At 31.1% G+C, this 12,490-nt stretch overlaps 3 protein-coding genes across 3 annotated transcripts in view; 1 reads left to right on the top strand and 2 right to left on the bottom strand.

Annotated features, from left to right (window-relative positions):
• The window catches only part of LOC148235765 (uncharacterized), a 29,171-nt gene extending 24,093 nt beyond the window's left edge, over window positions 1-5,078 (bottom strand). Inside the window, exons 1-4 of the mRNA XM_088184647.1 lie at window positions 5,028-5,078; window positions 4,863-4,944; window positions 4,574-4,793; window positions 2,039-2,315 (exon numbers count right to left, since the gene is read on the bottom strand). Of these exons, the coding sequence (XP_088040773.1) occupies window positions 2,039-2,315; window positions 4,574-4,793; window positions 4,863-4,944; window positions 5,028-5,058 (610 nt within the window). The 5' untranslated portion in view covers window positions 5,059-5,078. The remainder of the gene's footprint in view (window positions 1-2,038; window positions 2,316-4,573; window positions 4,794-4,862; window positions 4,945-5,027) is intronic.
• Window positions 5,079-7,619: 2,541 nt separating this feature from the next.
• geminin (geminin DNA replication inhibitor) lies at window positions 7,620-10,530 on the top strand. The gene is made up of 5 exons (XM_088184626.1): window positions 7,620-7,750; window positions 8,258-8,370; window positions 9,768-9,917; window positions 9,975-10,080; window positions 10,149-10,530. Exons 1-5 carry the CDS (start codon window positions 7,628-7,630, stop codon window positions 10,251-10,253), a joined length of 597 nt encoding a protein of 198 aa, XP_088040752.1. The 5' UTR covers window positions 7,620-7,627; the 3' UTR covers window positions 10,254-10,530.
• LOC148235763 (uncharacterized) lies at window positions 10,441-12,131 on the bottom strand. Its single transcript, XM_088184624.1, has 4 exons — window positions 11,939-12,131; window positions 11,508-11,787; window positions 10,919-11,431; window positions 10,441-10,853 (listed from the first exon to the last, which is right to left on the bottom strand). Exons 1-4 carry the CDS (start codon window positions 11,944-11,946, stop codon window positions 10,563-10,565), a joined length of 1,092 nt encoding a protein of 363 aa, XP_088040750.1. The 5' UTR covers window positions 11,947-12,131; the 3' UTR covers window positions 10,441-10,562.
• Between the last annotated feature and the right edge of the window lie 359 nt (window positions 12,132-12,490).

Genomic DNA, 12,490 nt, shown 5'->3' with positions numbered 1-12,490 from the left:
TAATTTCAACTAGGGCAGGTAACAGCGCCGGCGCCTCACGAAGATCACGTACAATGTACGTGACGTATTTTTAACCCTTTTCGCCGTTTGCGGAAGTTATTCAAACAAACGATTCACGCTCTAAGGCTGGGCCGCAAATGCATTAATTATAACCTTTTGAGGCGTGCCCTCCGGGCGAATAGAGACCGTCCGATGAGAGATAGTGAGGGAATCTATTCAGTAAGCGAAATGCAGCCAAGTGAAAGGGGCGAGTTCTGATATTCAAATGTTGTATTTGAACAAAAGCTTTTACGCCCCTTGGATTTATTATGTCATCAGATCAATGCAATTGCAAAAATAAAATCAAATTAGTACACAAAATATAATGTGTCAATTATAATGCCAGTTATAATTGACACATTACCTTCATTCACCTTCAACATGGGGCAGGAAAAATAAAAATACTTTAAATGCCAATACCTCTGACTTGAACTTTAAAAATTAGTACAAAAAAATAGACTAGAAGTGTTTGAAATGTGGCGTATGCTGAAAGTTCCATAGATTAAAAAAAACTTTAATAACCGAATTCTTATAGGGTGTGATCGAGAACTCTTTTGGACTAAATAATAGGAAAAATTAAACATAAAAATGTATCGGAATAAGGAAAATATTTTGTTTACGAAATAAACGCCAATAGACGGAAATGATAGTCAACGAATTTTTTTGTGCAGCCAAGGACCGAGAAGGAACTAATCAACAACGTGGTCGCTAACGCTTGGCATCGGATATGACACCAGAAGATGAAATTTCAGGCCTTCTTCATTTTAAATGGATTTATTTTGTATTAACATTTAATTTTCTCGATCACTTATATACACAACCCAATCACACAGGGACGTCATTTCAGCTTTTTTCAGATGGAGGCAAAAGTAGGCCACTCAGTGGTCGTTTTTTCAATATTTTCATTTCATTAAGATTCATATTTCATTAAATGATATTTATCTGGTGAAATTCAAGAGGGGCCTTCACAGTAGAAACATTCGGTTATCTAGCGTATATTTAATGACTTTTTATAACAATAATTCATATCTAAACCGAATTTTGATCAATAGAAAAACGCAAAAAACAATTAATCCTTCTCATAACTCAAAAATCCACGTCAAAAGCAATAAACACTGCAACGGCGCCGACACGATTTTATTGCTTTTGACGTGAATTTTTGACTTCTGAGAAGTGATAATTTATTTGCGCCCTTCTATTCACCAAAATTTGGTTTGAATACGCTTTGACTAATACTTTTATATCAAAAGCCCGGACCAATATTACGGTGAATATAACTGTCATGTTTTTAAGAAAAACTATGGAGCAATGTTCGAGCAGCGGCGGCTGTCTGTTGGCATAGTTCGTATTTTGGACTTGACCTATTGAAAGTACTAAAACTATAATTATTTTTAGAACTTTTATTAGGTTAGGTTTTGATTTGGACAGCAAATGGACGTTTCGCTACTTTTTAATTTCACTAGGAGTTAACTTATATGTTCGCTAGTATAAATATATATCTACTAGAAAAATGTATTTGGACTTGTCAACTAGCATCTTCACCTTATTTTGATATATTATATATAAAATTACAAGTGTAATAAAAAAATAAAAATGGATTTTTTTTAATATATGGGGCGCTAAAAACAAAAATAGCCTACGGGTGTCACAACCATCGAGCCGGCCCTGCTACCAGGAGATATCGGTTATTTGCATTTAAAATCACATATTAATTCTAAAAACCGGCAGTAAAAAAACTTGCTAAGAAACTAACGTGTAAATTACATAATGCACGTGATAAAGGATACCGATTAGACTTAACAAGTGCACATTCGCCAACTCACACAATAGCGCAACAAAATTTTACATATTTAAAATACCCAAGGATTTACATTCTGCCAAACAGTTACCATTTATCAACCATGAGTTATTTTAAGCTTTTATGAATATATATTATTACAGTTAAAGTATTAGTTTTAATCTAAAAATGCATATCATATAAAATGGGAGTATCACTTACGAGTATTTTGGCTTCTCCCCAGCACTTGACCATAGCTCAAGCCTCCGCCAGATAAAGTTTGATCAACTTTTATACTTTCTTGATTCTGAGAAATGGCACATTCAATCCGAATCGGCGTTGGTTGAACGACCTTAATGGATGTGTCCGCGTCAGGAATGACCGAGGTGCTTGATTTGTTGCCTCCGAATCCTTCAACGCCATAGGGAGTGAAACGGTTCGAATTTGTTTGTACGCACTTGCGTAGATCAGATTGTCGATAAGCTCCAAATTGAGATACCTAGAGAATCACAAAGATGTATACATAAGTAAACAAACCAAAAAAAATATAATATATACGTAAGTGTGATAAATAAAGAAGGCTAATAATAAATAATACTACGTTTTCACTAAATCAATAGAACCTAACATAATGCTATTTGTCATTTTAATTCTGCTACTTCTTTAAAAGATCTTTTAAAACTTTTATCCAACCTTTAGATGTAACTTCTAAATGTGCTGATCGATTTACATGCGTGTAAGTAATTGAAGGAAATAAATTTCGGCGGTTTCAATACACTCTCGACATTTCTCTTCGAGCCAGATTATACGAGCCAGTGCTTGATTGAACGCAATCAATCACCGCGCCATTCCAATTGGAAATACAATTAGTCAACGCATGTTGCGAAATTTCACTCGGTTTTTTACATTGACGTACATATCTTACACAATTAATTAAATACAGCACAAGAGTAAATAGTTATTGCAACAAGGGATGAAAGGTACTAAAATTTAGGTGAACGTCGATTACTCGCCTAATCAATATTGCCATTTATTGTTTAATGTATATTTTTTTAAAGAGCAATGAACGATCCGAACGACCCGCTGTCTCCAAAAAGTTATGGAAAGCGATTGCAGAAAATTCGAGGTAACTATCTAAAAGATATAATAAAACATTATTCGAATTAATTAATTAACTATTTTGCATACAGAGTAGCCATGGAAGAAACACTCAATAAAATAAGATACTTCAAGAAAAAAGATTAAGGAAGAATTAGAAGAAGAAAATCGGAAACTTCGTGAAGAAAACAAAAAATTAAAATTTATAGTTCAATAATCGAAGAATCTGATGGTTGCGTTGATTGTGAGATTTTTTATATAATTTAATAAATTTAGTTATTAATATTTTGTTAATAACTCTTTTATTCACCTGATAGGAAATGGTTGAAAAACAAGAGAAATTTGGGAAATAACACCATTTTAACTGCAGAAAAATCTGATTCTGATAAATAGTAATTTATCGTCTTAATGTGATTATTGTTGATTCTTTTGAATTGTACTACTATACGACCACTCTTCTATTTGTTTAATAAGAAATGGTTGGCGAACATGATGAATCTGGGATTGATTTAACGAACGATTGTACGAACAATAATAAAAGTGAACAAAAATTTAAAGATTTCAACAGATGCAGTAAATGTATACATATTTTTTTAAATAAATTTAATATTTTCCTAAAAGAAAATAATTAGAGAGCAAAATAAATCAAGATAAAACCTTTAGTAACCTTTGATGATACTAATTCAACTGTAGAACAGTCTTATTCTTATTTTTGAACATTATCCTAATTAATTAATCGTTGTAGATTGGATTCCTTTACAATCATTGTTTCATACTTTAAATGCTAATATTTATTAATAAAGCAATACTATTATGTATTTAATTTTCTTTAAAAAAAATAATAAATAAACATTTACATATCGTAATTCAAGTAAAATTAAATTCTTTGTTTTTTTAACCTTTCGTTGTAACACGACAGACGTTAGCCCAATGCGTTACAGTTGGGTAACATAATCAAGACATACAAGTATTAAAATGCCAGAATTAAATCAGTGTCTGAAAATCCGTAACATATGTTTTGATATATATTTACTACTACTTCAGCTTACAATCGATATATGTCACATTTATGTAGCAAAACAACATTTTGCTAAATAAATATGTTTTAAAATTTATGTTAGGTGCGAACGAGCGGCAACTAGTAATCGCTGGTCAGAACAGTAAGCACCCCATGAACAACTCTCTACAACGAACCAACTTAAAAAATGGCATTTATAATTTTATACAAATAAATATAATGTATAAACATATTTTAGAATGAATTTGACCCCTGATAACAGTAAAGCACCTTTATTTTCTTAACTAGTATTTTTTTAAATGATCATTTATGGAATAATTTACTTATCAAATAATTTGTTGCCAAAATAAAATTATTTATAAATATATTTTTTTACTTGTTCTAAATTTTCATGTTCTGTTTTGTCACAGTTCTGATTCGACATGTTATGTTATAAGATGTCCTTTTTTCATGTTCTGTTTATTCATGGAACGTTTTTTGTAAGTGTATGTACTAGATAGGAAAAAATAAGAGGGTTGCCATAAAGAGGTTTTTTGTTTAGGGATCTACTATAAAAAATGGTTTTTATCTAGAAAGGTTGGACATGACTGCTCTAAGTAGAAAATTGTATTTTTCTTCATTCGAAAGAAAATAATACTTACACCCATCAAATTGCTGTTTATTTGTTGATTTTCGACCGCGTACTTGTTTTCGACATACTGTGCATTTTCATACACGTTATTCACATTCTGGTTATAGGCAAACTCATTATAGGCACCACCAGAATAATGTTGCATGTTGTTGCTATGTATGGAAGCGTTATTGTTATAGGGGTTGGCATAATTATGTCCAATATGCGGATTTCCCACTATAGCTGAATATCTGAAATGAAAATAAATCTAACGTTATTTAACGAAACGTACGATAAAGGATAAAATTATAAGTTCTCACTTAGGAATCATGGAGCTGTCACGCATATCTCCGTTCGGCTGTTGAACGTTTGGTAAACACATAGCTGGCTGTGGAAAGCCCACTGAAAATAATTAAACGCTAACATAAATAAACGCTTGTGCGAAATGCGCAATAGGAAATAATGAATTTGTTAAGCTGATTTACCATTTCGAGTGCTTCTAAGATATCTTTCCATTACTACGCACAAACTGTTGAAATTAAAATGGCGCAGTGTCGCCAACGTTAGTGAACAAACAGTGCTGCAACTTAAAAATAAACATTATTTATTTTTAAAATTGAAAATGTATTTTAATTTTATACCATTGCTTATTACTTTAAAATAATTTACAATGAGTTATTTTTATTATAATAAAAATAGGAAGAAATAATGTATATTGTACGTGTATATTAAAAAAACACGTTTACTAGTATATTAAAACCGGGCCACTTGGCATCTTATAATTATAATCGAAAAAAATCACTATACGTGCTAAAAATCTTAACCTTTTAATATGTAATTATTAGCTTTCTTAATAATAATAACTTAATATTTTTTCATTACTTATTAGAACAAGGGATATTTATATTTGCAAAGTTTAAGAAAATTAAGATAGGTAAGTTTTTATGGTACTTCTTAAGAATATAAGAGCCATGCTCAGAAACCCATAGTTATAAAAAATTTCCTTGCGTTTGGCCCCAACGGCTACGAAAGTGGCCAACAACGTTTTGCTTAACCATTGGCTTTTGCGCGTGGCGCCGATATTAATAAGAAGTGCCGTTATTATTTCTAAAATCCTATTAATATGTGACCTTAAATTTGAATTTGGGTTTAATCCGAACAATTTTTTTTAACGTTTGTTGTGGTTTGAATACATTGTTTACATAAGTAGGGGGTTGAAAATATAATTTAATGTCATTATTGCTTTTTTTAGTATACTATCAAAATTTAGAAAAGACCATGTGCCAATAAATATATTCGATTTAAAATCACGTGTATAATATTATGATTAATATTTTAATTCACTTTCAACTAATTTAAAGGGTAAGAATAATTTGTTTAAATCAAAAAATGTGTCCCCGTCACGCCAGTGTTACCAGAGCTCCGCCAAGTTTTGGCCATAATAAAAGCTAATTGTAAATATATATGTATATATATAAATGGGCCCCCTACAAATTATTTTTATTTTCGCTGCAAACAAGTTACTGTCGAGACCACTGTGGAACGAAGCTTTATTAGCAAATAAATTTTAAAGTGTAGTAAATGTAATTATTATCATTATTTAGTACATTCGAAATATGTATAGTCATCACGCACGGAGACGACCGAAGATTTCGATGCATTAAGTAGATGAACCTTAAACTAGAATCAAACGGTATCTATACAGACACAGAAAGAATGATACAAATATAAATGATGACAAAGTCGATGCATGTACCAGCATACAACGGCTCGTGACAACGTAACCAGACTCAAATTACGACCGTTATGCAAAAAGCATTATTATAATAATGTTAAGAGTATGAAGAGCAAAAGCACCTTTCTCATCTCAACCAGTGTATATATGCACAAAGAAAGCGTACATCATACACTAAACTGACTTGAGAAACACAACAGTTCTGGCACCGAGCAATGGCCAAGACTAGACTAAAAAAAACAATGTAACCGCTTTCCATATTACGGCAAATCTGATCCAACTACTTTATTATCTGATCCAACTACTAATATTTCACATAATATTTATACAAAACAATGCATACCAATATTTTATACAATTTTAGCGACGGGATGGTGACGGGTGGCAATTAGACACAGATTGAGCCGCTACAATAGTGTTTTACTAAATTATTTGAAATTACATGTTTATAAATATATGAGCGCGAGCGCACAAGGGTTATCTTTCGAGAGAAATCCATCGCGCCAATGTGACCTAAGTGCCGCAAAGTTTTAACCATAACAAAAATCAATATATAAATATAATTAGACCCCACACAATATTTATACATATTGTAGTATTTTATAAACGTGTTTGAAAATATTACAAAACATTGTATAAATAAGGACCAATGGTTTTACTTTGTATATGATAATTAATGATTTAGTATTACACAAAACTAAATATTTTTTCTGTGTTCCAAGTGTATGTAGGTGAAACAAATTTATTTAAACAAAATAAAAGTGTTGGAAGACTGCATTATGCTTGTAAATGATCAACACCACCTAGATCATAATGCCAACTGACCCTTTATTATATTACAAAACTATATTTTTTTGCTTTTAAATTTCTGTTTTGATTTTACGAGAGTGGGTAATATATATTTGCTCGAAGGCGGCCAACTTTCTAGGGTAGCTCTGACTATATTAGTATAACTACTTTTCAATACAACTATTTGACTATTTGATGTACCAAAATGTCGATATCAATCTTATCTGAATTATATGAAAATGATGAGCAATTTTACTAAATTGAAAACTTTCGATCGACCTTACTAAGCGAGGTCATTAATAACCCCTTTAATTGTAATATAGGTAAAAATTCGTTTTTAAAATAAAATAAAATGAATTTGTCAAATCAATATTTTATGTAATATAAACTACTCTTGCATAACAAAAATACACAGCAGTATATTTTTTAAAATAAAATAGGTGTAGCAAATATTTATTTTATATTTAATGATTAATTTATGTATATTTAATAAATAAGAGCAACAATTAAATAATTTGCTTGCAACAATAATATGGTCAAAAATATTAGTGCTACGGCCTCATGGCAAATGGCCGTTGTTGTGCGCGGGAATCACTGCAAGTGACAGCGTTTATAGAAACGATTGTCACAATGGGTCCTACAGGAAAGAAAGGGATCGCCAAGCCGCGTTCGGAACGCATTCAGGTAATTAAATGTGTATAATCTTGCTTCATTGTATTCTTACCGGCATTGTCAACACTACAATAATAATTTTGAGGTAATAAAAATAACTAGGCTTCATATGTCGAAAACCAAGCATTGAGAGCATTTTTTCATTATTTACTTTTAATATATACAAATGTAGATAAAATTATACTCACGGGATACTTAAATATATCTTTTGCGTGTATTTTTTTCGATATAGGTTAGAAATGTAATCAGATCATTAATTATTTGCACTTCCTATTAATCATAACCAATTTATTAAATCTCAACCTATTCTATACCTTTTGAGTTGGAAAGTTGAGTTTGAGTTGACTACTTAGTTGGAAAGTTTTTTTTAAGAAATTAACGATTGCGAAACATTGTTGATAATACAATTTTCAATTATTAATTGCTCCACAATGTACGATCTATTACTTTAAGTTCGAGTTTTGTACCGACCGTCACACTTTATGAAATATGTTTTGTGTATATGCTATTGTATTACAGACAACAATAGAACGCAAGAGCTTAAAGACGTTGCAACGAGGTGCCGGAGCCACAGATAAAGAGAACTTGGCTGGACGTCCGGTTACGATTGAGATCAAGGATGCCAAAATAATGTAAGAATCATTTATGTTTTTTATTTTAACAGTTAGAATGATACTTTCATAATTTATTTTTTAAAAAATAATTATTTATATACATCACTGTTCTGACCAACACTCACTCACTACCGCTCATAAAATTTGAACAGATTATGTGCGAACGAGCGACAGCGAGTGAGCGTTGGTTAGATTAGTGAACACCCCATAAATAACTGCAACTAATCTACTTTAAAAAAGTTTGTTATAATTTAAAATATAAATATTTCTTAGAATATGTTTGCCCTCCGATAAAAGAAAGTACTGAAAGAATATCTATATCATCCACAAATGTAGCCATTGTGATGCCATCATATCACATGTATATAACAGATAGAATATTGGTCTCAGTACACTACTTTGAGGTATCCCAGCTGATGTAAATATGTCTTCATGCTCGACTCAAGTATCTTCCAATTATGTACGACTAACAGCAAACTTTCTGTTTTTGTGTACGAGTGGTGTGACTGTAAGCCAGTGGTGGATCTGTCTGACATACTTTATTGCTCAAGTAATTATGTATGCCAATATATATACATATGTAGATAGGGTTAAATGCAGAAGTGGTGTAACAAGTTTTCGAGTCTGAAGTAGAGTAGTCGAGAAAGTGACAATCCATGAAGGGCTAATGCTGGTGCCTTTTATACGATCCCTGCGAGCAACTTGAGATAAATGAATAGTTTTATTTAACCCTTTGCACTCGAACTTCTTTTAGTACTAAGTAGATAGACTACTCGAGGAAAAATTAAAAACAAGTAATTCTTATTAAAAATTAAAAACATGTTATGAATGAAATTATTATTAAATTTGGCTTAAAAACGAAATATTACATTTTTTTGCTAATTAAATTATTTAATTTTTTTTAAATATTTATTTACTTAGAATTTCACATATGCATCCAATTCAAATATTATTCACTTGACAATATTAAATTATGAATTTCGTTTATCTTATATTATTTATGACAATAAATTTGTGAAATATGTAAAATTTATGCCTACTATATAATGTGTCCATTTTTACTATGAAAATTGATTAAAACTACAACAATTATCATATTCATAAAAACCATTATATTCCCTATACAGGAGACCCCCCAATTGGGAATGTGCTATTTGGGTGCTTGTAATGTGGGAACTAGAGTATACTCATACAAGTTTTTGCTATACGTGCATACGAATCAGGTGCATGTGGCGAGATATCCTCCTTTTGGCTCACTCACACAAAGTAATGGGCACCCAAATAGCATGTCCCAAATTTACCGTGTTATGGGAGGGTCTACTGTAAATATGACAATATTTTTTAGAACCATGATAGAAAAACTATTGTTGTTATATATTTGATGTGTCCACTAATTGTTAATTATATTGATACAGGGAAAGGACCAAACTTATCGAAACCAGAAAAAAAACCGTAAACAGCAAAGGCATTCAAGCAGGCGCAGATTCTAAAATCCAAGTGGAAGATCTAACCAGCGATGCTGGGCCTTCGGAGAATTATTGGGAGATTATAGCAGAAAGAAGAAGGTGATTATTTTAAAGTTATGTTTCTTTGAATATATTTATTTACTTTTTTGCATACAGAGTAGCCTTGGAAGAAACACTTGAAGAAAATCAGAAACTTCGCGAAGAAAACGAAAAATTGAAATTGCTGGTTGAAGAATCGAAGAATCTGGTTGACGTGTTAACTGTAAAAAAATTACATAATTTTATAAATTTAGTATTTAATATTTTTTTACAACTGTTATTTACTTGTAGGAAATGGTTGGAGAACAAGAGGAATCCGGGATTGATTTAGCGGAAGGGAGCACTCTTAATGATACCAGTTTAACTGGAGAAAAGTCTGATTCCGATAATTCATAATCTATTGTCTTAGTGTAATTTATGTTGATCGTTTCAAATTGTATTGTTATACGATCATCTAATATTGATAGTTATAAAATCAAGACTATATATTTAATTTTCTAAAATATAAACATGTATACCTATTTCTTACATGCATATTTATCTAAAATATAATAATTTCTCATTAACGTAATAAAAGTCAAAGTTGTAAATACAATTATTTTTATTTCAGTCATTATGATACATAATAATATCTTAGTATATTTTTGAATTAATAAAATATGGCTTTATAAAATATATTTGTCTATTATTCAAGACCCTTACGTCTTAAAATAATGTAGTTAATAATTTATGTAATTGATCTTCCCTTATCCAAACTGAAAGAATCGGATATTTATAAAGATCTGCTAGAAGCTGTTTGCTCGTTCCTTGTGGTAATATGCTTCTGACTTTTTTATTCAAACATCCGTTTCCGTTAATATAATGAGAAGACATCAACGTGTATATAAATCTTGCATATGTGCAGTCTGTATTATCCAAACTGCTCGCATATAAAGCAGTAGGCGATTTGATAGTTTGAAAATATCCTTCAGTTAAGATCGGAATGACATAATCAACCTGAAAGATAATTATTACTATTATAGCAACATGAAAAAGATAACATCGCATAATAAATACATCACCTCGTCAAAATAATGTCGAATAAAATGTTCCGGATTCAAAACCACCCTCGATTTTTCGCTCTCCAAACTGACGATATTAATATTGTGATTTCTCAATATTTCGGAAACCTTCTCGGCAATCGATAAGCCGTCATCTTCGTAAGTTAACAAAACTGACGGTTTAATTATGACTGGCATTGCAAATGAATTAACGTCACCGTCTACATCTTTCTCGATATTCTTATCAGATCGTTTCAATACTTCAGGCAGATTGCTCGCATAAAAACTTGGTTTAATTATTTGTTTTTCATTTTTACTAGTATCCGTATGATATCCATGATCGCTCTCAAACTCATAATTTTTTATTAAAGTATTCAATAAGTTTTGCAATGGAGTATACATTCCTTCGATAGCGTCCAATCTGTTCAACGTTAAGAGCGCCTGAATTAATTTATCGAACGTAGAGTCGTCGTGTTGACAAAACACTTTCAAAACTATATCAGTCGGACAGCTCTTGATAGAATTTTCGATATACTGAAACATCCGCATATATAGATATATAAGCAATAATCATATTAATAAAATAAACACATATACAAATAATACCAACGTTCAATTCTTCTCCAGTTACACCAAGATGATAACCTAAGTCTTTCCAACCAGCTAAAAATTGATTTTCACCCGTTCCGCCGATTCTTTTAACAAGACTGGTATATATATTCTGGCAGTATTGAGGTACCAACTCTGTCTGTATTTTATCACGATAAAACAAGAAACTGGCGTGAATGTGTTTCAAATTCACCGACAAGTCATTGTACTCTTGAATTTGACACTGCGGATTTGGTATATTGATTTCAATGATCGAATGCGTGTTGTCCTCTGTATTTGTGCTAAAAAATAAAATATTACCACGATTCTAGTATTTCAATATAATCACAACTAAATAATAAAAACAAAATTTATATTAAATCATTGGGTATTATTCCTAAAATTACACATATATATCACAATAGGACTACTTTGTGGATAAATTATATTTACCTATCCATTGTTATTTGTCGTGAACAATCACGAAAGTTTCATATGATCTGACGTTTATGAAGGTTCTTGGTCTTAACGGTACAAAAAATGACCAGCTATGAGGAAAATGTAGATAAAAATATACACCAACTTATTATCAGAGCCTTTCCGAGAAAACGCGAGGCCCAGTACGTCATATATTTTGGACTCCCCCATTTATTTGATTATAACATTTAACTATTTCATAGAAGCTTTTCGCGTTTTTTCATGAGTAAATTTAGTAATTATTTCCGAATAGTCCAAAATATGCACTATCTGGTAATTAATGTTGAGTGCCTATAAAGTATAGGCACTAAATAGATTTTAGATTATAATCCCTTTAGTCGCTCCCAACTCGTTGTCAAGAAAGTTAAATCACAAAATTTAAAAAAATGATTGAATGAATTGCATAAGGGGTCTCTTTTGAAATCCGGCCTGCTGCCTCATTCTTTGTCCACTCGTTTTAATATTAAAAATGTAATGTAAGTGTTTAGATACTAATAGTTATTACGATCTGTACTGCTTTTGGCCCTA

This window comes from Plectrocnemia conspersa, unplaced genomic scaffold (assembly GCF_051122295.1).
Source record: "Plectrocnemia conspersa isolate PC_06_02 unplaced genomic scaffold, ASM5112229v1 ptg000004l, whole genome shotgun sequence".
Lineage (NCBI taxonomy): Eukaryota > Metazoa > Arthropoda > Insecta > Trichoptera > Polycentropodidae > Plectrocnemia > Plectrocnemia conspersa.
The sequence above is the reverse complement of the archived record's forward strand: the minus strand, read 5'-3'. Positions and strand labels throughout refer to the sequence as shown.